This window comes from Arachis ipaensis, chromosome B5 (assembly GCF_059453495.1).
Source record: "Arachis ipaensis isolate K30076 ecotype BB chromosome B5, ASM5945349v1, whole genome shotgun sequence".
NCBI classification, from domain to species: domain Eukaryota; kingdom Viridiplantae; phylum Streptophyta; class Magnoliopsida; order Fabales; family Fabaceae; genus Arachis; species Arachis ipaensis.
Genome location: NC_142440.1, coordinates 87,180,373 through 87,206,981, shown reverse-complemented (window position 1 = coordinate 87,206,981; position 26,609 = coordinate 87,180,373). Strand labels below are relative to the sequence as shown.

Genomic DNA, 26,609 nt, shown 5'->3' with positions numbered 1-26,609 from the left:
GATAACTAGATCGAGCATTTTATTTTTGTTTGATTCAAATTTCTGTTTGAGTAATTTACTTTCTGTTTTAGTTAATTTCTTCCCTTCTCCCTTACTTTTTCTTTGTTATTTACTATTCATCTCACTAACCCACTAACTGTTTGATATATTGCATCACTCACACTAACAGTAATTCTGACAGATATACTTTCTGCACCTATTCTCTTTGCTTGTACTTGTTGGTTGTATGACAGGGAGAAGAAGCGGGGCTTCAACTTCCTTTGATTCTGAACCTGAGAGAACCTTCCTTAGACTAAGGAGGGAGGCAAGAGAAAAATGTGTAGTTGGTGCTGAAGAAGAGGAGCAATACTTTGAGGAATATTTTGAACCAAACATGGAAGAAAACATGGAAAATCATCATGAAGAAGAGGCTCACAACCATGGCAGAGGAGGTCGAGCAAATCATGCTGGGGAAGATAGAAGAGTTTTAGGCTCTTACATCAATCCAAACCCAGGAAACTGTGGAAGTAGCATTCAAAAGCCAACCATCCATGCCAACAATTTTGAACTGAAGCCACAGCTCATCACCCTTGTTCAGAACAACTGTTCGTTCGGAGGGAGTGTCCAAGAGGACCCCAATCAACATCTAACCACCTTCCTGAGAATATGTGACACAGTGAAGTCTAATGGTGTTCATCCTGACGCCTATAGACTGCTCTTATTTCCATTCTCACTCAAGGATAAGGCAGCCAAGTGGCTGGAGTCTTTCCCAAGGGAAAGCTTGACAACTTGAGAAGACGTGGTGAACAAATTCTTAGCAAGATTTTACCCTCCTCAACGAATCAATAGGCTGAGAGCTGAGGTCCAAACTTTCAGGCAACAAGATGGTGAGACTCTATATGAAGCATGGGAAAGGTTTAAAGACCTAACAAGGAGGTGCCCACCAGATATGTTCAATGAATGGGTGCATCTGCACATTTTCTATGAAGGGCTCTCTTATGAGTCAAAGAAGGCCGTAGACCATTCATCCGGAGGATCTTTGAACAAGAAGAAGACCATTGAGGAGGCCATAGATGTCATTAAAACAGTAGCAGAGAATGACTACTTCTATGCCTCCGAAAGAGGGAACACTAGAGGAGTGATGGAGCTGAATAATGTAGATGCTCTGCTGGCCCAAAACAAGCTCATTACCCAGCAGCTGGCTGACATCACCAAGAAGATGGAGAGGAACCAAGTAGCAGCAATTTCCACTTTATCAACAACCCAAGAAGGAGTGAATGAAGAAGCAGAGGGTAGTCAGGAGTAAGCCAACTACATTGGGAATTCACCTAGGCAAAACCATGATCCATACTCCAAGACCTACAACCCTGGATGGAGGAATCACCCAAACTTTGGGTGGGGAAATCAACAAGACCAAAGCCTTGATCAAAGACGCCCAAATCCAAACAATGCATCCCACCAACACTTCACATCTAGACCATATCAACACCCCCATAACAACACCTCCCCACATTCATATCAAGGCCAGAATAACCCTACTCAGCCTAACCTATCATCATTTGATGAAAGAATCTCAAGGATTGAGAATCTACTTAAAGGCATAAGCAAAGAGATTCAAGATAGTAAAGCATTCCGAGAAGAGGTGATATCCAATATGCAGAATCAGGATGCTACCATCAAGAAACTTGAGACACAAATTAGCTACTTATTTAAACAAATTTCCCGCCACAACCTTCGCAGTAAGACTAGCTCAACACAAAGGGAGGAGTGTCAGGCTATCACCCTTAGGAGTGGGAAGGAACTGAAGGAAACCCCCCAGAAACCACAAAAAGAGGACTCAAATAAAGAGGAAGAAGAGCAGGACGAAGCTCGAGTTCCCACTTTGAATTCACAAAAAGGGTAAGGAGTACTGAAGCCAGACGCCCCAAAAGTCCCATACCCTTAGCAATTAAGGAAGAAAGGGGATGACAATCAGTTTTCGAGATTTTTGGAAATCTTCAAGAAACTGCAAATCAACATACCCTTTGCTGAAGCAATAGAACAAATGCCACTCTACGCCAAGTTCTTGAAGGAGCTCATGACTAAGAAGAGAAGCTGGAAGAACAACAAAACTGTGATACTAACCGAAGAATGTAGTGCTATTATTCAGCACAAACTACCCCAGAAATTGAAGGATTCTGGGAGTTTTCAAATCCCTTGTATTATAGGGGAAATCATAGTGGAAAAGGCTCTGTGTGACTTAGGAGCCAGCATCAATTTGATGTCAGTATCTATGATGAGAAAGATGAAGATTGAAGAAGCTAAACCAACAAAGATGGCCTTACAATTGGCAGACAGATCGTTCAAGTTCCCGCATGGCGTCGTAGAAGATTTGCTGGTGAAGGTGGGAGATTTTATCTTCCCAGCAGACTTTGTAGTGCTGGACATGCAGGAGGAAGCCAAGGCTTCCATTATTCTAGGAAGGCCATTCTTGGCCACTGCTGGAGCTGTCATTGACGTACAAAAAGGAGATCTCACCCTGAGATTACACAATGAAAAGATGACGATCAATGTGTTCAAGGCCATGAGTTACCCACCAGAGCAAATGGGAGAGTGTATGAGGTTGGACTCACTTGAAGACACAGTGCAGGAAAGTTTTGAAGAAGAAGAACATGAAGGTATAATAGAGGAGGAGTCTACGTTTAGTGAAGAGGTTGCAACAGCAGAAAGTCAAATACAAGGTGCACCAAAGGAAGAGAACGAAAAGTCAGAAGCACCCAAACTTGAACTCAAAGCATTGCCACCCTCTCTCAAATATGCATACTTAGGAGAAGATGAAAATTACCCAGTAATTATAAGCTCATGCCTCAGCCAAGATCAAGAGGATGAACTGCTCAAGATACTGCAAAACCACAAAGATGCTATTGGTTGGACTCTTGCTGACTTGAAGGGGATAAGTTTGGCCATATGTATGCACAAGATACTGCTGGAAGAAGATGTCAAACCATCCATTCAATCCCAAAGGAGGTTGAACCCAATCATGAAGGAAGTGGTACAGAAGGAAGTTATGAAGTTGTGGCAAGGGGGGGTAATTTACCCAATCTCAGACAGCTCCTAGGTTAGCCCCGTACATGTCGTCCCAAAAAAGGGAGGAATTACCGTGGTTCCCAATGAGAAGAACGAACTAATTCCTACAAGGACGGACACAGGATGGCGGATGTGCATAGACTACAGGAAGCTCAACGAGGCTACATGAAAAGATCATTTCCCCCTTCCATTCATGGATCAGATGTTGGAAAGACTCGCAGGGCACGCTTATTATTGTTTTCTCGACGGTTATTCAGGATATAACCAAATAGTGGTTGATCCCAGAGATCAAGAGAAAACCTCATTCACTTGCCCATATGGAGTGTTTGCCTACAGGCGCATGCCATTTGGGCTATGTAATGCACCTGTGACTTTCCAATGCTGCATGCTTTCTATCTTTTCAGATATGATAGAAAAATTTATTGAAGTTTTTATGGATGACTTCTCGGTATTCAGAGATTCCTTTCCTAGCTGCCTACATCACCTTGCCTTAGTATTGAAAAGATGCCAAGAGACCAATCTGGTCTTGAACTGGGAGAAATGTCACTTTATGGTGACAGGAGGAATAGTCCTTGGTCACAAAGTTTCTAACCAAGGCATTGAGGTTGACAGAGCCAAAGTAGAACTTATTGAAAAACTGCCTCCACCCAGTGATGTCAGGGCAATTAGGAGCTTTTTAGGGCATGCTGGTTTTTACAGAAGGTTTATTAAAGATTTTTCAAAGATAGCCAAGCCCTTAAGCAATCTCCTTGTATCAGATACACCATTTATCTTTGATGAAACATGCATGTTAGCCTTTGAAAATTTGAAAATGAGGTTATCCTCTGCCCCTATCATTTTCCCACCTGATTGGAATTTACCATTTGAATTGATGTGTGACGCATCTGATTTTGCAGTTGGGGCAGTGTTGGGACAGAGGAAAGATAACTTAGTCCATGTGATATACTATGCGAGCAAAGTCCTTAATGATACTCAAAGAAATTATACCACTACTGAAAAGGAGTTGCTGGCAATAGTTTTTGCATTTGACAAATTTAGATTATACCTCATTGGTGCTAAAGTGATTGTTTTTACGGATCACACAGCACTTAAATATTTGTTTGCCAAGCAAGAATCAAAACCAAGACTAATAAGATGGATCTTATTGCTGCAGGAATTTAATATTGAGATCAGAGACAAGAAAGGAGTGGAGAACAAGGTAGCAGATCACCTATCCAGGATTTCTCATAATGAAGGTGGAACACCTGATACAAGTGTGAACGAGTTCTTCCCTGATGAGCAGTTAATGCTAGTTCACAAAGCACCATGGTTCGCAGACATTGCAAAGTTCAAGGCAACTGGGGCATTGCCTCCAAAGATCAATAAACATCAAAAAAGGAAGCTCATGAATGATGCAAAGTACTTTGTCTGGGATGAGCCATATCTTTTTAAGAAGTGTTCAGATGGAATCCTTAGAAGATGTGTTTCGGAAGAAGAAGGACGAGAGGTCCTATGGAATTGCCACGGCTCATGCTTTGGAGGCCACTTTGGAGGGGATAGAACTGCAGCTAAGGTGTTACAAAGCGGATTCTTTTGGTCCACCCTTTTCAAGGATGCCAAAGAGCTAGTGAAGAGCTGCAATGAATGCCAAAGATCTGGAAACTTGCCCAAAAGAAATGAGATGCCACAAAATTTCATCTTGGAACTGGAATTGTTTGATGTGTGGGGAATCGATTTCATGGGACCATTCCCAACCTCATATGCAAACAAGTACATCTTGGTAGCAGTGGATTATGTTTCCAAGCGGGTAGAGGCTATTGCAACCCCAACAAATGATAACAGGGTAGTCATGAACTTTCTCAGGAAGAATATCTTTAGCCGGTTTGGAGTCCCACGAGCACTCATCAGTGATGGAGGGAGCCATTTTTGTAACAGACCACTAGAAGCTCTTCTCCTACGATATGGGGTAAAATACCAAGATGTATAAAGAGAAGGCAAAGAAAAGACATGACCTGCATCTTGCACCCAGGAGTTTCGAAAAGGGGCAGCGAGTACTCCTTTACAATTCCAAATTGAGACTATTCCCAGGAAAACTCAAATCAAGGTGGTCCGGACCTTTTCTTGTCACAAAAGTCTCGCCTTATGGACACATCGAAATCATGGATGAAGGTTCTGAAAGGACTTTTACAATGAATGGACAAAGACTCAAGCATTATCTGGGCAACATGGGAGAAAGCCCCAGAATAAATTACCATCTCAAGTAAAGAAGGAACCGTCGAGCTAGCGACGATAAAAGAGCGCTCTGTTGGGAGGCAACCCAACTTCAGGTAGTTTTTTTTTCATCTTTATTTCAATAAGGATCACAAGTTGTTTCCTCTGTATTGCGAGAAGTTAAGTTTGGTGTTCCACACCAAGTCAATTCAAGAGTGAAAGTGTGATTCTAAGTTTGGTGTTCCACCAAAGACATTAATTAGAATTACACCCCATTCCCAAAACACATTGTTAGCTCCAACCAATCAAGGAAAACCACTTAGATATAGCTAGACTTTAGTAATAATTGTTCTGTTAACAACAAGATATGAGGTTCTCTGCATATATGCAATGTTTTATACTGGGCAAGGAACTAAGTTTGGTGTTCACACACCAAATTGAGTTCAAAAGCAACAAGCATACATGCAAGTTAACTATGTCTCAAGTGCTTTGGGGACAAGCAACTTCAATAACTTTGCAGGAATCTTATGAGGAAATGGTGCACCTTCACCCAAGGAAGTGAAGTAGCAAGGACTAAGATGATGACAAAGAAAAGGCAACTAGAAATCATCACCCGAAGGTTGCATTGTTACTTAATTCCATTATACTCAGAATTGTTGAAAATAGGAAGTCCGAATGCACTTTTGATTAATAGTTACTCGCGGCTTAAACCTTTTTAAATTCCGTCTTTTAAGTTTTTTTGTGTTAAAGAGGTCTATGATTGCTAGTCCTTATGTCACTGCATCCTGACTTTGCTTATTTGTATACCTGTCCCTTTGAATCAAATGAAAAGAGAATGAGTGTTTTCAAAAGACCAGAGAGGAGTTCATACTATGGAGTAAGTTCCTGAGTTTGTGGTGTGGTCATAAGTTAGCTAAGTTGGTTCAACCACAAAGGTAGGAAGACAACTATCTGACATGAATACTATGCTTGAGACACACCCCATGAGACTAGATAAATAAGAAGATCCTAATAAGAAAAAGGGAAAGAACAATCAAAGTTGAGGAATAAAAGAAAAATAGTAAGCAATAAGGCTAGGCACCAATGGTCTTAATCTTGAGACATGTGTCTGTGGTGCTCCTGTGTGAGGGATATACTTGGATGAATAAGCTCTTAGGGGTGCCTTATCACTTGGTAACTTGGGTTAACTAACCCAGGATTATCAGCTGAAAGTCCACTATCAAGAGTAACCGTCATCACAGAGCATTTAGTAACCCAAAGAGGTGCTGGACACCAAGGTCTCAAGAAAAGAAAATAAATAAACTATGTGCCTGTGGTGTGTATGTATGGGGGAGAGACTTGAGCAAGTAAGTCCTTAGGGGTGCTTCAACACCTAGCACCTTGAACCAACTGGTTCGGGAGTGTTGGCTGAAAGCTTATTTTAAAGAGTTGCCCCCTTACAGAGCACTTAGCTTAAGAACAAAAAAAAATAAGCCCTGAAATAACAACAAAAGGATCAATGAATAAAAGTCTCATGGGATGCAATCACAGTGAGTATTCTAGGACATGATAAAGATCTGAAAGCCAGGAATGAACCTAAGTTGCTATGCATGAAACCACCATAAAACCAGGGACATGACTTCCACAAGAATGACTCATTTCTCTTAGCATTCCTTTCATCATTCTCTTGTTCCAGTACTTGCTAAGGGACAAGCAAGCTTTAAGTTTGGTGTTGTGATGCCAGGGCATTTTGGCCAGTTTCACTGACCTTTTCTTTACTGTTTTTAGGGTAGCTTCATGCATTTCCTTAGGAAATAAGCTAGTTTTGGGTAGATATTCACTTACATCTTGATTCAAGCATACATTGTGCACTTTACATGATTTCATGAGGATTTTGCATAAATTTAAGGACAAATTGGATGTTGCATTTCCCATGACTTGGACTAGAACTTTGATGCACTTTATTGCTTGATTTCAGGACAAAGGAAGCAAAGAAGAACCACATTAGTGGCTACGTTAATTACACTAACGTTAACACTAACGTGGAATGGGAGTAACTTGCAAAGTTAATGAGAAAAGTGATTGCCAATAACGCTCTCGAAGCCATCATTAACCACGTTAAGAGTCACGTTAACTAAGGTAACGTGAACTCTAACGTGGAAGTAAAGAAATGGAGCCAACGTTAGTAACACTTAACATTATCACTAACGTTGGACCAAGATCATGAGTGGCCACGTTAGAGTCCACGTTAACTTAGTTAACGTGGCCTCTAACGTTAAAAAGAAAAGGGGGAAGCCAATGTTAGTGACATTCAACATTGTCACTAACGTTGGCCAAGTCACACAAGGCCATGTTAACTTCCACGTTAACCTAGTTAACGTGGAAGCTAACGTGAAGAGACTAGGTGGTCGACAACGTTAGTGACACTAAACATTGTCACTAACATTGGGATGAACACACACTATCCCCAAGAAGCCACGTTAACTCCAACGTTAACCTAGTTAACATGGAAGTTAACGTGAAGAAGGGAGGTGACGCCAATGTTAGTGACACCCAACATTTTCACTAACGTTGGAAGGAGCCCACACATGCCACCATGAGCCACGTTAACTCCCACGTTAACTTAGTTAACGTGGAAGCTAACGTGGATAAGAGAATGTTAAGCCAACGTTAGTGACACTCAACTTTGTCACTAACGTTGGAGATGGCTAGCATGGCCACGTTAGAAGCCACGTTAACCTAGTTAACGTGGACTCTAACGTGGGAGCTAAGGGACACATTGGAACGTTAGTGACAATGTTAAGTGTCACTAACGTTCTCGAAGGTTGGCAAGCCTACGTTAAAAGAGCCATGTTAACTAAGTTAATGTGGACTCTAACGTAGAGAAGGGGGAGGCTTCTCAATGTTATTGGGAAAGTTGAGTCCCAATAACGTGCGCGAAGGACAAAGAGGCAACGTTAGTGGCAACGTTTGTGCCACTAACGTTGAGGTTAACGTGGCTCTTACTTAGGTAAGGAACGTTAGTGAAAAAGTTGAATGTCACTAACGTTCTCGAACCCATATTTTCACTGAACGTTCACACCACTAACGTCCTGAGCTAAAGTCTCTGCCCACTTCACACTTTCTCTCTGCAAGTAAAGCTGAGCCCAATGAAGAAGAGAACTGCTTCAAACTCAAGATCCAAAGGCCCATACCCAAGACTTGAAGAATCAATTAGAAGAACAGAAGAGTAGTATATATAGGATTAGCTTTGAATTATTTAGAGGGTTGGAAATTATAGGGAGCCTCTTGGCATAGAACTACTCTCTGTATTTTACTTTCTCTGCACTTCTAGTTTTCATCATGTATTCTCCATCCTTGTTTTCATTTTCCAGAGCTATGAACAACTAAACCCCTTTCATTGGGTTAGGGAGCTCTGTTGTAATTTGATGGATCAATACTAGTTTTCATTATTCTTCTTCTATCTTTTCTCTTGATTTTACTTGAAAGCTTTCGATCTTCATCCAATTGGGTAGTTATCTTGGAAAGAAGCTATTCATACTTGGATCTCTTCTGAACCTTGAAAGAGGAATGAAGAGATCAAGCTAGAAATGCTTTCTCATGCTGGACCAAATTGGGTTTGGATGGATATGTGACTATAATCCTCTCAACACTTGGTTTGGGAAATGCATGTGGTATAATCAGTGACCATACTTCATCTCTTCTCATGAGCAATTGACCAAGGAATTGGCTATTGATTAAGATTTGAGAGATTGAATTACAAGAAATTGTAATTCAATCACTTAAGATTGCCAAGGAGATCAATAAGTGCATTGATTGAGGAAGAGATGAAAATGAAATTGATCCGGAGAATGCAACATCTCCTAAGCCCAATGAACTCCCAATTTCTGATCTTACCCATTCTCTTTAATTTCTGTTATTTACTTTTATGAGCAATTTTCCCATTCCCATTTACAATTCTGCAATTTACTTTCAGTCATTTACTCTCAGCTCTTTAATTCTAGTATTTACTTTTTTGTCCATTACCTTCCCGCCATTTTATTTTCTGCAACTCTCAACTCAAATTCTGGATTCGCTCAACTAGAACATTTCTCTAATTAAAGTTGCTTGATCAATCAATCCTTGTGGGATTCGACCTCACTCTATTGTGAGTTTTTACTTGACGACAAATTCGGTACACTTGCCGAAGGAAATTTGTTGTGAGACAAGTTTTCCGTGCGTCACCTATGCAATCAACAACATCAAGGAGTCATAAAATGTACAAAAATCTAGAGCTAAAAACAAGAAGGTATACACAAGGAAGATCTTACCACGGTGGGGTGCCTCCCACCAAGCACTTTTCTTTAACGTCCTTAAGTTGGACGTTCAGTCGCTCAAGCTTCGCCTCCTCTAGGTGCATCCATTAGTAGGAACACCTCTAGCTCTTTTGGGAGCTTGTAGCCATGGTACTTCTTCACTCTATGTCTATTCACCTTAAAAGTTGCTTCACTTTTAGGATCAAACAATTCCACCACCCCATAGGGCTTTATCTGCTTTACCTTGAAGGGTCCTTCCCATCTAGAACGGAGCTTGCCAGGCATGAATCTAAGTCTTTAGTTATAGAGGAGAACTTCATCACCTTCTTGAAAATCCTTCTTCCGGATGTGATAATCATGAAATGCTTTAGTCTTTTCCTTGTAAATTCGGGCATTCTCATATGCTTCGTTCCTCAAACACTCGAGCTCCTCTAGTTGTAATTTCCTGGCCACACCTGCCTTGGTTAAATCCATGTTGCACTGCTTTACCGCCCAATAGGCTTTATGCTCAATCTCCACCGGAAGGTGGCATGCCTTACCATAGACGATCCAGAAGGGACTCATTCCCAATGGAGTCTTGTAGGCCGTCCTATACGCCCATAGTGCATCTCCTAACCGGACGCTCCAATCCTTCCTTTGTGGATTGACCACTTTCTCCAAGATCCTCTTAATCTCCCGGTTGGACACTTCCGCTTGTCCGTTGGTCTGTGGGTGATAAGCAGTGGCAATCTTATACAATACCTTATAGCGCTTGAGAAGTGCCTCTACTTTCCTGTTACAAAAGTGGGATCCTTGGTCGCTCACAATTACTCGTGGTGACCCATAACGGCATACAATGTTATTCCTAATAAAAGAAATGACGGTGTTGGCGTCATCAAGGCGGGTAGGTATCGCTTCTACCCACTTTGACACGTAGTCAACCGCTAACAGAATATATAGATACCCACTTGAGTTGGGAAATAGTCCCATAAAGTCAATGTCCCATCAAATATCTCACAGAACAACATAGGTTGCTGAGGCATCTCATCCCTTTGGGACATGTTTCTTGACTTCTGACATTGATGGCAAGACACACAGAACCGGTTAGCATCCTTGAATAGAGTTGGCCACCAGAATCCACAATCCAACACCTTTTTAGCTGTCCTTTGTGGGCCAAAGTGGCCACCACATTCGGATGAATGGCAAGCTTCAAGAATGGGTTAGATTTCAGATTCCGGGACATATCTTTGAATTACTTGGTCCACTCCCCTCCTCCACAAGTAAGGGTCATCCCAAATATAGTATTTGGAATCACTCTTCAACTTGTCTCTTTGGTGTTTAGAAAAGTTAGGAGGGAAGATTTTTGCATTCAAGTAGTTCGCCATTGGTGCAAACCAAGGAAAGCTACCCGACACAACATGCAAACTATCCAATGGGAATGAGTCATTGATCGAAAATGGGTCAAATTTTAAATCTCTAGGCGGCTTAAATGATCCGCAACCAAGTTTTGAGACCCATTCCGGTTCCTAATCTCAATGTCGAATTCTTGCAAAAGCAAGATCCAACGTATGAGTCTAGGTTTTGACTCATTCTTTGTCAATAAGTATTTTAAAACTGCATGATTCGTCTATACCACTATCTTGGACCCTAGCAAATAAGATCTGAATTTATCTAAAGCATAAAAAATAGCTAGGAGTTCCTTTTCTGTAGTGGTATAGTTGGATTGTGCTGCATCTAATGTTTTAGAAGAGTAAGCAATGACATAAGGGAGTTTACCATCCCGCTGTGCAAGCGCGGCACCTACAGCATGGTTTGACGCATCGCACATTATCTCAAACGGTAGCATCCAGTTGGGGCCTCGCACAATCGGTGCTGTGGTAAGAACTCTCCTTAGCACTTCAAATGCACTCACACATGCACTGTCAAACTCAAAGTCTACATCTTTTTGGAGTAAGCGCGACAATGGCAAAGCAATCCTGCTAAAATCTTTAATAAAGCGCTTGTAAAATCCTGCATGTCCCAAAAACGAGTAGACCTCCCTCACAGATGAGGGGTGAGGTAAAGTGGTGATAACATCGATCTTGGCCGGGTCTATAGAAATACCTTCATGAGATACTACATGTCCTAACACCATGCCTTGTTTTACCATAAAGTGGCATTTTTCAAAATTCAAGACAAGGTTAGTGTCAACACATCTAACTAAGACCTTGGCCAAGTTCTCTAAGCAACAATCAAATGAAGTTCTATAAACACTGAAGTCATCCATAAAGACTTCCAGACAATTCTCCATCAGATTGAAAAAGACACTTGTCATACACCGCAGAAAAGTAACAGGTGCATTACATAGTCCAAATGGCATCCTTTTATAGGCAAAGGTGCCAAAAGGACAAGTGAATATGGTCTTTTCCTGATCCTCAGGAGCAATGTGAATCTGGAAGTAACCAGTGAATCCATCAAGAAAACAATAATGGGATTTACCCGCCAAACGATCCAACCTCTGATTGATAAAGGGCAAAGGGTAGTGGTCCTTCCTTGTGGCGGCATTCAATCTTCTATAATCGATGCACACTCGCCATGCGTTTTGTACTCTCTTGGTGACCACTTCACCATCATTCTTTTTAACCGCAGTGATGCCCGATTTCTTGGGAACAACCTGGACCGGACTCACCCACTCACTGTCAAATATTGGGTATATGATACCCGCATCAAGTAGCCTAGTGACCTCCTTCTTTACCACATCAAGGATGGTTGGGTTGAGCCTCCTTTGCGGTTGCCTCACCGGCCGAGCTCCCTCTTGGAGAAAGATACGATGCGTGCACTTGCGAGGGTCAATCCCAACAATATCGGCTAGGCTCCAACCAATTGCCTTCTTGTACTTTCTTAGAACATCTAGGAGCTTCCCTTCTTCTTTACTAGAAAGCTCACTAGCAATAATAACCGGAAACTTTTGGTTGTCCTCTAAGAAAGCATACTTCAAATGAGATGGAAGAGAATTCAGTTCACTCCTTGCCTCAAGTTGAGGTTCCTTTTCATCAAGCTCATGGAGTTCATTCTCAATAACTTTCTCTTGTTCATCCTCTTGGTCATTCGTTCCTTCAACAGTAGGGTAGCATAACTTGTTGTAGTCTTCTTTTCGCACTTCCGCTACCACTTCATCGATTACATCACATCGAAGAACGGAATGCTCTTCAGGAGGATGCTTTATGGCTTCTTCCAAATTGAACTTGATAGTCTTGTCCCCAACCTCAAAAGAATATGTGCCGGTGAAGGCATCTAACTTAAATTTAGAGGTCTTAAGGAAGGGTCTACCAAGTAGAATGGAGGATGAGCTTCTATTTTCTGTTGGAGGCATTTCAAGGATGTAAAAGTCAACCGGAAAGACCAAGTCCTTGATCGCCACAAGTACATCTTCCGCTATTCCCATCACAGTGATCACACTTTTATCGGCTAAGGCAAACTTCGCCGCCAACTTCTTTAATGGAGCTAAATTCAACCGCACAAAGATAGAAAGCGGCATGATGCTTACGCAAGCTCCTAGATCACACATACAGTCATGAAAAGTGTGCCTTCCAATACAACAAGACACCAAACAAGGTCCAGGGTCACCACATTTATTTGGAAGAGGCTCCATCAAGGAAGAAATCGAACTACCCAAGGATAATGTCTCCAACTCTCCTATCCTATCCTTATGTGTACACAAGTCTTTCAAAAATTGTACATACTTCGGAATTTGTTGAATAGCATCAAGAAGTGGTATGGTTACCTCAACCTTCTTGAACACTTGAAGCATGTTCAAATCAAATTCCGGGGTCTTCTTTGCTTTCTTCACCATGGAAGGGAATAGGATAGGAATGGACTTATCCACTATAGCTTTCCTCTTGGGTTCCTTAAGGCTCACTCCTTCTTCCTCATGCCTTTTGTCTACCTCCTCTTCTTCATGCGGAACTTCAACAACCACTTCTTCCTCATGAATATCTTCTATGACCCTAGGAGGTATCTCCTCTAATGTAGTCCCTGACCGTAGAGTGATAGCGTTGAGACCACCATTGGAGTTTGGAATGGGTTGGGATGGAAGGTTAGAAGAGCTTGAGGGTTGGTTGGTGTTGTTGTTGGAGGAGGACATGGACATCTTTGAAAGCATGTTGGCGAGGTTGGCCAATTGAGCGCCCAAGGCATCAAATTGAGCCTTGTTGCTCTCGTCCCGTTTCTCCATAGCGACTCTAAGCTCATCAACTTGATTGGTGGAAGATGAAGAGGTTTGGTTGGATTGTTGTCTATGGTGTGGTGCTTGGTATTTGGTGTAGTTGTTTTGGTTTTGGTTATGGTGATTTTAGTTGGCTTGGTGGTTATTGTTGTTATGGTGGTATTGGGATGAAGATTGGTTGTTGTTGTGATGATAAGAAGAGTTGTTCCATCTTTGGTTTTGATTGCTCCCTTGTGCATTATCCCTCCACCCTTGGTTTTGATTACTACCATGAGAGTAGTTATTTTGGCCTTGAGAAGGATAGGGCGGACGGTTGTTGTAATTCACATTGGCCACGACAAGGGCATTTTTCTCTTGAATTTGATGGCATTGATCGGTGTAATGTGTGGTGCTTCAAGGAGGGCCTTCAAGTTGAGCAATTGGGGGTGGGGCTTGGATGGCTTGGATGGAGTAGTATTTCTTTTGATCTTTTTGTATTTGCGTGAGGATAGTGGTCATGTCCCCAAGCGCTTTGGTCAAGCTTGCTTCGGAAGGGGATGGTTCTACCACAACCTTGAGAGGATTACTTCTCACCCGTACATGTTGTGTAGCCTCGGCAACATCATTTATCAATTTCCAAGCTTCTCCCTCTGTCTTATTTTTTGAAAGGGAACCACCACTAGAAGCGGTGAGCAATCTTCTATCTTCCACACAAAGACCTCCGGTGAAGTAACTAATGAGCAAGTGAGTGTTCAATCCATGGTGTGGACAAGATTCCAATAGCCTCTTGAACCGAGTCCAATACTCATATAAACTCTCTTGATCCCTTTGTATTATCCCCGAGATCTCCTTCTGGACATAATCTGTCTTCTCCGGTAGGAAGAACTTATCTAGAAACTCTCTTCTCAAGAAATCCCAATTGGTCACAATGTCATCCGGTAGTGAATAGAACCATGTCTTTGCTTGCCCTTCAAGAGAGAAGGGAAAGGCAAAAACCATAATAGCCAACTCATCGGCTCCATGCCTTCGAGCTATAGAACAAACAACTTGAAAGTCTCTTAGATGTCGGATGGGGTCTTGATCTGGCACCCCATGATACTTAGGAAGTAGATGTATCAAGCTACTTTTCAACTCAAAATTTGGATCAAGGTTGGGATACCTTGCATGCAAAGGTTGAAGTATGATATCCGGAGCTCCTTGCTCATGCAAAGTGATCCGTCGTGGCTCCGCCATATATGGTTCACCTATAGGATGCAAAGATGTATTAGTAGTGCCAACAAAAGAATAGGAAGTAGTGGACTCCAAGTCACTCTCGGTACCGTCTAGTAATTCGGTATGTTCCTCAAGAGAGGCCGAAGTACTAGCCGTATAGTCCAACCGCCGTCTAGCTTGCCGAGTATGTAACAAGGTTCCTCAACAAGGTTATTTCAAATGCTTTTTCAATTGATAGCTTGCACGCAATATCTGAAGTAGTTCCTTGGTATGCGCCTATAGCTAACTATTTAGTTAGTCATACCTTCCCTCCCAATTTTACTAAGCATCAAAGGGACAAGCTGAAAAGCGAGTCCAAATATTATATATGGGATGACCCATATTTATATAGGTATGGTGCTGACCAAATAATTAGAAGGTGTATGCCTCAATCAGAATTCCAGTCCATTTTAGAGACCTGCCACTCTTCTGAGAGTGGTGGATATTTTGGTCCTCAAAGAACAGCTAAAAAAATTTTAGACTGTGGATTCTAGTGGCCCACTCTTTTTAAAGATGCTACCGCCTTCTGTAAATCTTGTTCTCCATACCAAAGGTTTGGAAATATATCCAAGAGGGATGAGATGCCCCAACAGCTTATGCTATTCTGTGAAATTTTTTATGTTTGGGGCATTGACTTCATGGGTCCATTCCCCAACTCTAGTGGTTTCTTATATATACTGTTAGCTGTAGATTATGTTTCTAAATGGGTGGAAGGAATTCCTGCCCGTACTGATGATGCTAACACCGTTGTCTCTTTTGTTAGAAATCATATTATCTGTTGCTTTCGGTCACTGCGAGCAATCGTGAGTGATCAAGGCACTCACTTTTGTAATAGGAGATTGACAGGCCTACTAAAGAGACATGGCATCATTCACAAGGTAGCTACAGCTTATCATCCCCAGACCAATGGGCAAGCAGAGGTGCCTAACAGAGAGATCAAGCGTATTCTACAGAAGATAGTCAAACCTCATAGGAAGGACTGGAGCACCAGACTTGTAGATGCGCTCTGGGTTTATCGGACAGTATACAAGACACCCATAGGAATGAGCCCCTTCCGCTTAGTATACGGAAAGGATTGTCACCTCCCAGTGGAGGTGGAACACAAGGCTTTCTAGGCTGTAAGGGAATGCAACATGGGATTTGAGAAGGCCGGTGCTGAAAGAAAGCTACCTGGGAGAACTAGAGACCCTTCGACTCGAAGCATATGACAATCCAGGTTATATAAAGAGAAGGTGAAGGTTGTGCATGACAAGCATATCAAGAGAAGAGAGTTCAGACCTAGGGAGCTAGTTTTCCTTTACAACTAAAGGTTGAGGCTCATGCCAGGCAAGATGAAGTCAAGGTGGGAAGGCCCCTATAGAGTAGAGAAGGCAGAGCCATACGGAGTCTTTGATAGGGGCAGAATACCGTCGGTAAGGAATTTCACAAGATTTTCGCGTCGCAAGTATAGCCCTCAACCAACAAATAATCCGCGGATCAAATTTCGAAGGAATTTGTTGTCACAAGTTCAACCCTAATAAAAGTAACCGAAGTATTCAAACCTCGGGTCGTCTCACAAGTAATGGGTAAACATACACATCAACGTTGGTTAGAATTCCGGGGTTGCAAGTCATGAGCAAGAAATTAAACTAATAATCCTAACAAGAAAGTAATCTTGAAATGCAAGAAACTAATTCAAATAACTAAAGCAGAATGTACGCAATTCCAAACTAATAAGATAACATCCAAGATAAATCTACTCTAAGACTAACTAAATAACTATAACTAAGACAAGCAATTAGGGTTTTTGAGGTTTTCAAATACGAATAATAAAGCAACTCTTGGCTAGACATGGGAATTGGGGTCACTATCCTTGTCTAATAACCATATCTTGACAATTATGAGAAATCAAACTCATTAAATCTACTTCTACACTTGAAATTTGTTAAATAGTTTAGTCAACATCAACCCATAAGGTCTAGCCTAACTACTAATTGACTTAGTAGTAGGCTAGTGTCAATGGCAATCAAATTGACCACTAAGGGTTCCCAAATCATCAAATCTATTAGACCCAATGACTCAAGTTTACCCAATTCCCTTAGCCTAGGCCAAGAGTAAAGAGAACTACTCCATAATCAAGGGAAACATTTCATCAAACACATGGTAAGCATTACTAAAAAACATATTCAAATTGCAATTAAATTGAAATTAACAAGTACCCACTAACAATTGTCAACATACAATCACTCAAACAACACAATTAACTATGAAAATCATCAATGTAACATTAACAATTCAAGATTCACAAGATTCATGAAATGGGTATAAAATTACAATTGACAAGAAAATATAAATCTAACACAAGATCTAAACAAAATTATGCTAAGGAATTCAAATTAAGCAATCAAAACTAGTGATTAACAAGATCCAATTCAGAATTCAACAAGGGAAGATCAAATCAAACTAGATCTAGAGAGGAACAAGGGTTTCTCTCTCTAGAATAACAAGAACCAAAAACTAGCTAAAAATTGTGTCTCAGTGTGAATGAATGATCCCCCCTTTCCCCCTAGCATCCTTGGGTCTTTTTCATGCAGAACCAACTTGAATTTGGGCCTCTTGAGCCTCAGAAATCGCCAGGCATGATTTTCTTTAATGAGGTCATATGCAGCTTATCGCGCGTACGCGCCATGCGTGCGTGCGCGCTGATTGATTTTGCGATCCACGCGTGCGCGCCATGTACGCGTGCGCGCCGGTGTGGATTTCTCTAATCTGCGCAGATGCGCCGAATTTCGCACGCCACTTCCAGCTGTCCACATCCACGCGTGCGCGCGAGGTACGCGTGCACGCCCATACTGAAATTCCCAAAATCCAAATCTTCATGTTCCTTTCTCTTGTGCATGCTTTCTTTCTCTCTTCTAGGCCATTCTTGCCCTATAAATTCTGAAATCACTCAACAAACATGTCACGGCATCGAATGGTAATAAAAGAGGATCAAAATAGAGCAATGCTAAGGCAAAAGAAGCATGTTTTTCATCATGGAGCAATATTAGGAAGATAACACTAAACCATGCAATTCTTGTGGATAAGTGTGAAAAATATTGACAAAACCCCCCAAATTCCACACAATATAAACTACAAAATTGGGGTTTATCAGTCTTCCACCTGAGTCATCCCTCAAGTTCCAAATTCATCAAGGTCAATGGACATCGCTTAAAGCTGTACCATGGTGAGAAGATGAAGAACACCAAAGAGCTAGAGATCTTCCTCTTGGAAGACCCACCATCAGAAGCAGACTATGCTTGTGAACCGTCCAACTTAAGGACGTAAAAACAAAGTGTTAGGTGGGAGATAACCCACCATGGTATGATTGTTCCTTTTCATTCCTAGTGTCATTTTCTTTTGTTTTTCATAAGTAGTCATTCATAATTTCTGCATACTCATCTGCATTCTGCATTTTGCATTCTGCGATAAAAAAAAGGGTGCACTCGACGTGCAAGCGTCGCTGAAACGTACGCCGCACATATGAGTGCGTGAACTAAAGGAATGGAACAAAGAGTTACGCGGGAGCATGGCTGGAAGCATGCCTTAGGCACAAGCAAGGCCACGCGTACGCGTCCCTCACACGTACGCGTCGCTTGCAATTTTGGCCCCTCACGCGTACGCGTCCATCACGCGTACGCGTGACCCTGCAAATCGGCGTAAATGGGTGTATGGCCAGAGAGTCATGATGGTGTGGGGCTGGAACTATGCTGGGAGCACAACCTCCATCATGCGTACGCGTCCCTGACGCGTACGCGTCGTCTTCCCATCCAGGCCATCCACGCGTGCGCGCATCCCTGACGCACACGCGTCGTATGCATTTTCGACTCCAGGGCGTATCAAACAGAAAGTTGTGCGCGCGGGGGCTGCCTTCTCGCCAATTGCACAACCCATGCCATGCGTACGCGTCCTTGACGCTTACGCGTCGCTTGGAAATCGCGCAACCCACGCGTACGCGTGATGCACGCGTACGCATCGCAAGCGATGCACAATTAAACCACCTCAGCACCTGATTTCAAATCCCCTCTCCCCCAATCAAAATTCTTTTCAATCCTAATTATTTCTTCTTTCTTTCTTTCTTCCTCCTTATTCTTTCTTACTTTCTACTACTTTCCTCTTTCCTTCTTCATCTTCTTCATTAAGGTTCTTTTTTTTCCCTCCCCCCATATACTCTTTCATTATTGCATTTATTTATGTTTCTTTCTTCTCTATCTTTCTTTTAGCTTACTTATTTATGGTTTCTTTTTCTTTTCTTTTTTATGCATTCTTATGTTGGTATTGGAGTTTTATTTGGGTATTACCTTATTATCCTGAAGCTTGTGGTTATTATATGGAGTGATTTGACAATTGATATTTTAATTTGGCTCTCATATACATTTGGATTATATTATTTTCATTCCTATTCTATCTTGCTCACCAAGTGTTTGTGAAAAAGCCCTTATGGCATCTTGAACTCTATTTTGTTTTACTCTTTTACTTGAATGCCTCTTTTTCAAAACCCTTGCACTCCACATGTATTTGGGATTATCATTCACAATTCTCATCATTACACATGCTTTTTATTTTGGCACACCTAATTTTTGATGCTTGAGTTATGTTTCTTATGCCTATTCCTTGCATGCTTTCACCTCTTGCATCTATTTAATTATGAATTGCCTTATTACTCTTCATTGATGTCTTACCTACATGTTGTAGCTATCATGTATTTGAGCTAACATCTTTCCTTTGGCATTTATTATCACTTGGATTTTCTTCCTTCCGGTTTGGTCACATATATTTCACATTCTTCCTTTTTCTTCTTCCTTAGGCATGGGTACCAAGAAAGGAAAAGAGAAGGCCACTGACAAGCCACCGGCTAGGAGAGGAACTAAGAGAACACTGGCAAAGGCAGTTCCATCTACCAGTGTCAAGCCACCAACAAAGCGGGTGAAGAGGATCATTAAAGTTAATAAATCAGAGAAAGTCTTTCCCGCCCGGCACTCCACACGGTTTGCTAACCATTATTGCGAACAGATGTTCCCCATCCTACCTGAGAGGAACTACAACAATGAGCATCTACTCATTGTCCCAACACACTTTGTTGATTTTGTGGAGCCCCGAATAGAGAGGAGACAATGGGGATTTTTGAGGAGGCAACCACGAGAGGCCAACTTATCATGGGTAGTTGAATTCTACTCAAACTTCTACTCACCTACTCTACAGACCGTCTTCGTCCGTCAGCAACAGGTCCCTATCTCCGAGGGTGCCATACAGAGAGCATTGGACCTTCTACCTAGTTCTGAGTGATGGGATGCATATCAAGAAGCATCTCGTAAGTGCCAGATGTATCAGTTTGACTAAGATAGCGTACTTAGAGTTATAGCCCAACCTGGCAGCAAGTGGATCTACAGGCAGCATCGTTCAAAACCCAAGAGCATCTCAGCCCAGTCACTCACCCTGGAGGCTCGCGTGTGCGCACAGATTATGTTCCAGTATGTCTTTCTGAGCACTCACAAGTCGACCTTCACAGCAGACATGGCTGTCCTCATCTGGTACATCCTGACAGAGCAACCCCTCAACCTGTCCCGACACATCCGGGATGCCATGGGACATGTACAGATTGCGGGTAACCTGTCTTTTCCCGCTTTGGTTTCAGATTTAGTCTCTGCAGTAGGTGTGTCATATCGGGCAGGAGACACAAAGGTAACAAGCGCATATACAACTATCTGAAGGACCTCAGAGCTGGTACACACCTACCCTCAGAACAAAAGGATACCCCAAACTCCCCTTCATCCAGTAGTACAGATAGCCAAGGCGAACCAAACACTGGAGGCGACTCTTCCAGCCCTCCCTTGTTCCTTACTGATGGCACGGAGGACCGTGCTAAGCTTTAAGTGTGGGGAGGTCAGTCCTTGACTTCTGGAGGTAACTTTTCTCTCTCTTAACCCCAACATTTGACTTTTTCTTTTGTTAGATAGGATAGATTGCATAATAATAATTGTTTGCATGTATGTTTTGCTTGCTTAAAGTAATGAGTTTCTTTTCAAGACCCTATTTTACAATATTTCACTAATTTAAATTGAAAACTTTTGTGATAAACTTGCTTGAAGATTGTAATTTGGAACATGAATTTTAGCTAACAACACACAACCTGTGAGATTTGAGCTTAATAACATGGTTACATTATTTAACCATAATATTTTATTCTTGTGTGTCTCCTTCTCTTTGACTGTAATCTATATTTTGTTCCATTCTATATGTCCATTGTTTAGTATATTTACATGCTTGCATATGATTGAGGCCATTGTTTGTTATTACCTCACTTATCCCAAATAGCCTACCCTTTCAATCACCTTTGTTAGCCACCTTGAGCCTTTTAATCCCTATTTGTTCTATATTTTACCACATCACTAGTCTTAGGCAGAAAAACAATTAATTACCCCAAGTGAATCTTTGGTTAGCTTGAGTTAGAGATTGTGTATCAATTAAGTGTGGGAAACTGTGGGAACTTGGGTTGATGAAAGTGTACAGTGTTCTATTGAAAAAGATATTGGGAATTTGGGTACCTACTCATGTGAGACTAGAAAAAAATTCAAAACCTATGTGCATTGATAAAGTTATGTTTGCTTTCATGTTTAAAATATATATAATATATATATATATATATATATATATATCGAATAAATAAGTAAGTAAATAAATAAGGGGACAAAATTACCCCAATGTTAAGTTAAATAAAAGATCAATGCATAAGTGATGAAATTGAAGAAAATTTTGGTACATGAGTATATGAAATATGCAAAAGTGGGAATTATGGGTAGCTAGGCATGATTTTAGAAGTATATAGAGTGTGTGTGTGTGTGTGTGTGTTAGGTAAAACCTTAGGTTAGTCAAAGATTCATATTATAGCTCACTTGGCCATACATATATCCTCACCCTTAACTTAGCCCCATTACAACCTTGAAAAGATCTCATGATGTTTGCATTGGTAAACTAAATATTTGTTGATTGGTTAGATGAAGAACAAGGTCTAGAGAGCATAACTAGAGAAGAGTAGACTGATTAACCCTAGACACTTGAGAGATTAGAGTGATATACACTACCAGTGAGGGTTCAATGCTTGATTCTATGCTCCCTGCTTTAATGAGCTGTCTTCTTACAGGTTTACTTGTCTTTTATTGTATGATTTGAATTAGTGGAATCTGATTTATTTTTGTCTTGGAGAACTTATTTACTTTTAACCAAGTAGACAGAAACATCTTAGCATATAGATAAGTTGCATCTCATGAGTCTTACTTTCCCCTATTCATTCTTTTGTCTCCTTGAGCTTAGCATGAGGACATGCTAATGTTTAAGTGTGGAGAGTTTGATAAACCACTATTTTATGGTTTATCTTGTGCTCAATTGAGTCGTTTTTATCAATTCCTTGCACACTTATTCATACAAATTGCATGATTTTATAATTCCTTCATAGTTTTGTTCCATAATTGAAAACTTGCTTCCTAAACTTTTAAATTGTATATTTTTAATTTCCCTTTTTACCATTCGATGTCGTGATCTATGTGTTAAGTGTTTTCAGGCCTTATAGGGTAGGAATGGCTTAGAGGATGGAGAGGAAGCTTGCATGAATGGAAGGAGCACAAGAAATAAAGGAGACAACCAGCAAGAAGCGACGCAGACGCATGGCTCACGTGTGTGCGTGCATTGAAGTTCGCACGGCAATACGTGTGCGTGCCTAACGCGTACACGTGACAAAGAAAATCGTCAAACGACGCGCACGCGTGACTGACGCGTACGCGTGACATGCGCTACCTACAAAAATTGCAGAAAATGCTGGGGGCGATTTTGGGCCGAGTTTGGACCCAGTTTTCGGCCCAGAAATACAGACTAAAGGCAAGGGACAAGCAGAGACTCAACACACATTCTTATTCACATAGTTTTTAGTTTTTAGATTAGAATCTTAGAGAGAAATCACTCTTCCTCTAGGTTTTCTTCACATTAATAGATTTCTAGTTTTATAGTTTTATGCTTTTTCTTTGGATATTGAGAAGAGTCACTACCTCCGTTGAAGTTTCATTATTCTAGTTTCTTTTCTTATTCCTTTACTCTTTTAATTACTTATTGACCCTATTCAGATAAGTATGTTATGATTTTGGGATTTATTAATGCAAAGAACTATTTTTACTTTTAATTAATTTTCAATTCCTATTTTATTTAATTTATCATGTCTTCTTCCTATATTTTTGTGAACATTATATTCATGTCAATGGAGTAGACTCCCAACTTGACTTGGGGGTTGATTAAAAGGAGACCCTTGAGTTGGAATACTCAAGTGTTAATTTTAATTGGAAGTTGTTGGCTGACTCTCTAGTCTCTAACTCTAACCCTTCATTGGGGAGAGGATTAGGACCTGAGGTTTATAGTTGGTTAGTTAGTTACTTGACTTTCCTTTATCAGGTAAGGGATGACTAAGTAGAACAACAACCTCTTGATACTACACTTGAGAGAATTTCAACAAGGATAGAACTTCTAATTAATCATTCTCCCGGTCAAGGCTTTTTACTTGATTATATAAATCTCTTTTAATTTATATTGCTTTAATTCACAATCCTTTATTTTTCTGTTCTCCAACTCTCAAAATTTCTTGGAAAACTCCTAACTAATAAAATAGCACCCTTTTGTCAACTCGTTGGGAGATGACCTGAAATTTCTACTCCCAATATTTTCATTCTAATTTTGTGACAACCTTCTAAATTGATAAGCGGATTTTTGCTGGTTAAGAACTGTATTTGCAACGTATTTCTTATATTAATTTCTTAATCGGCTAATTTTTGCCGCATCAATAGCACCGGTAGCTTCCACAGCTTTTCCCAAACCTCCCTCAAATTCTGACTTGTTGAAGCTTTACTGAGATTTCTCTCCTCCCTAGCATCCTTCTCCTCTTTTGCGATGTGGTAACCTGTTCTCACTGAGTACTGTCCAGCACTCCTATATGGCCAAATGAAATTATCCCTTTTATTGATCAAACTGATTGGTGTTTTGAGTATTAATTCAACTACGTCACCAGGAAATATATCATGAATTTTATCCGTATCCCAACGCTCCCTATCTCTTATCAAATCGCTCACCTTTCTAAATCTACAATCTCCACACCTATCTGGTTTTCTTTTTCCTATCACCCAGTTATCCTTCCAAATTTCTATCTCCACTGTATTTCTTACACTCCAGCCTTCCTTTTGAGGAAGTCTCTTCCTTCCAACAAACTCTTCCATATCCATGATGCGTTTCTTCCTTCTGTTACCTCCCATAGGCTGCAATTAGGATAATAAATGGCCTTCAAAATCTGCACCCATATAGCATCTTCCTCTTTTAGTAGCCTCCAAGCTTGTTTAGCCAAGTGTTCTAAATTTTGACATTCTAGGTCTTTAAAACCCAAGCCTCCACTCTTCTTACTCCTTGTCATGTTTGCCCAACTCTTCTAATGAATGCTTATTTCCTTCCCATTATTTGACCACCAAAATCTGGCAATTGCTGCTTTGATTCTTTTACAGAAAGATTTTGGAAAATTGGTAACATTCACAACATAGACCGGAATCACCTGTATGACTGCCTTTATCAATACCTCCTTTTGTAACACCCATGATTTTCGAGTACATGAGATCTTTTCTGAAAGTACGGATTTCTCCAGAAGATCAATAAAGGGAACACCTCTGCTATATCATCAAGCATCTCAATCCTAATTATCATTATGTCATCCTTAAGCTAGAACCTCCTCTGAGGCAAGCTCGATAATGCAATCGCGAAGAACCTAGTTTTTGAACCGTATCGGTTGGCAGTTTTGATTCTGATTTTCGTAAATAGTCTCTGTTTGACGAACCGGACTTGATTCATCAGAGGAGAGAGATAATAGTATAATATTATCATTATATTAGTATTATAAAATGCTTGAATGATATTATAAGGTTACCTGGTCTGTTTTTGTTAAAAACAGAAAATCGGTTTAACCGAGTTTACGGTTTACTGGTGCAGCTTAGCACCAGCACTCTCTGATGAATTTAGCAATGCTAAGGCCTCATTATACATGTTCTATTCTCATAATAAATATGTTACTAGTATCATTTATGCTAGTAGCTCAGAAAATATTTTTTAGAGATGTTTTTACGAGTGTTCCGGTACACCTAGTTTTAGTAGTTGTACACCAGAAATATTTTAATATTATTTTAATCCACATCCAAGCCAACCAATCACAACTCACCTTACACCCCCAAGACCTCCAAGGCTGTCTCATTTCATCATTTTGGCCGAAAATAACAAGAGAGAAAAGAGAGAAACTTTCATGAACACTTAATCTTCAAAGCTTGATTTCTTCTGAACTAAAACTCAAATCAAAACTCCGATTTCACCAAAATGATCCTCTCTTCTTCCTCTACATAACCATGTAAATTATCAAGGATGGAAATAAGGTGAGATGGCTGTCTCTCTCCCATTTCAATTCGGTTTTCAAGGAAAACCATGCAAAACATGTGTTTTCTTGATGTTCTTCCTTAGGAATCATGCTTAACTTGACTTGAGAGCCAAGAAACGTAAATTTCCAGCAAGTCTAAGGTGAGATATCTCTTCCTAACATACTGAGTGAGATTTGGTCAGTTGAGAGTTTTTGGATTTAAAGTTGTTCTTGATGTGATTTAGGAGGAAAAAGTGCTTAAGGACCACCTGAAAGTTTAACCGAATTAGGAGCAGCAAAACCAGGTAGGGATTGACGAATTTAATCTTGATTGACTGTGTTTGAGTTGTGTGATTATGATATGGTTTGGCTGTGCTTGAAATTGATTGTTTGTATGAGTAATTCTTGTTGAAATTTTGGTGAAAATTTGATGAAATTTGATGAAATTCAAGCTATGAATGTGTGTTCTTGTGGCTGCTGGAAAACGAAACCCTAGAGCTTAAATTGAGGTTCAATTTGTGTTAAAATCATGTATAAAAGATGGGGTTTTAGTGGCTGGAAATTTATTTTGAATTATGGTAAAAATCGGTTGCTGAAAAGACTGAAAAACGGGTAAAAACAAAGAAAGAATCTGAAGAATTTACGAAGAACACGAAGAACACTTTGAGTGTGGTGAAGAACAATGAAGAACACCTTTTTGATCCATAAAAGGGCAAGGAAGTAAATATTTTGGTGTTTGGGGGGTTATTTTGTAATTTCTAAAAGTTAGGGTGGTAAAAGTAGAAATATTAAAAGTTACGGGTGGTAAAAAGTGAATTTTTAAAGTTAAAGGTTAAAGTAAAGTTAATTTTCGAAAATTTAACAATAAAATAATAAATAATAATAAAATATTAAATAATAATATTTAATTAAAAATAATATTTTAATAAAAATAATAAAATAATGCAGAAAAGGCAGTTTTCTGTAAAAGCTTTAGAAAGACAACTTTAAGCGCAGAATCTCATAATTACCTTCATAAAACACTTAGGGAGTGGTAAGAACATATTAGTGAGGCAAAGATAAAAGAAAGATAAAAAGTTGAAGAAAAGATAAAAACTAAAGAAAAGTCTGTAAGGTTTTAATAACAGAAATTAGTGAACGAACTAGGGCAACATAGTTAGTCCTTGAGTTGTGACTAGGGTTAGATATTATATGAAAAGTTAAACTGTTTCAGTATAGACTTAATGAACCTATACTTGGGACAGGC

The 26,609-nt window shown here is 40.4% G+C and overlaps 1 protein-coding gene across 1 annotated transcript in view; it reads right to left on the bottom strand.

Moving 5' to 3' along the window:
• Positions 1-13,617, bottom strand: part of LOC148564865 (uncharacterized) — a 51,640-nt gene extending 38,023 nt beyond the window's left edge. The window contains exons 1-2 of the mRNA XM_088487102.1: positions 13,253-13,617; positions 12,637-12,982 (exon numbers count right to left, since the gene is read on the bottom strand). Coding sequence (XP_088343228.1) covers positions 12,637-12,982; positions 13,253-13,617 — 711 coding nt within the window. The remainder of the gene's footprint in view (positions 1-12,636; positions 12,983-13,252) is intronic.
• Positions 13,618-26,609: the final 12,992 nt, after the last annotated feature.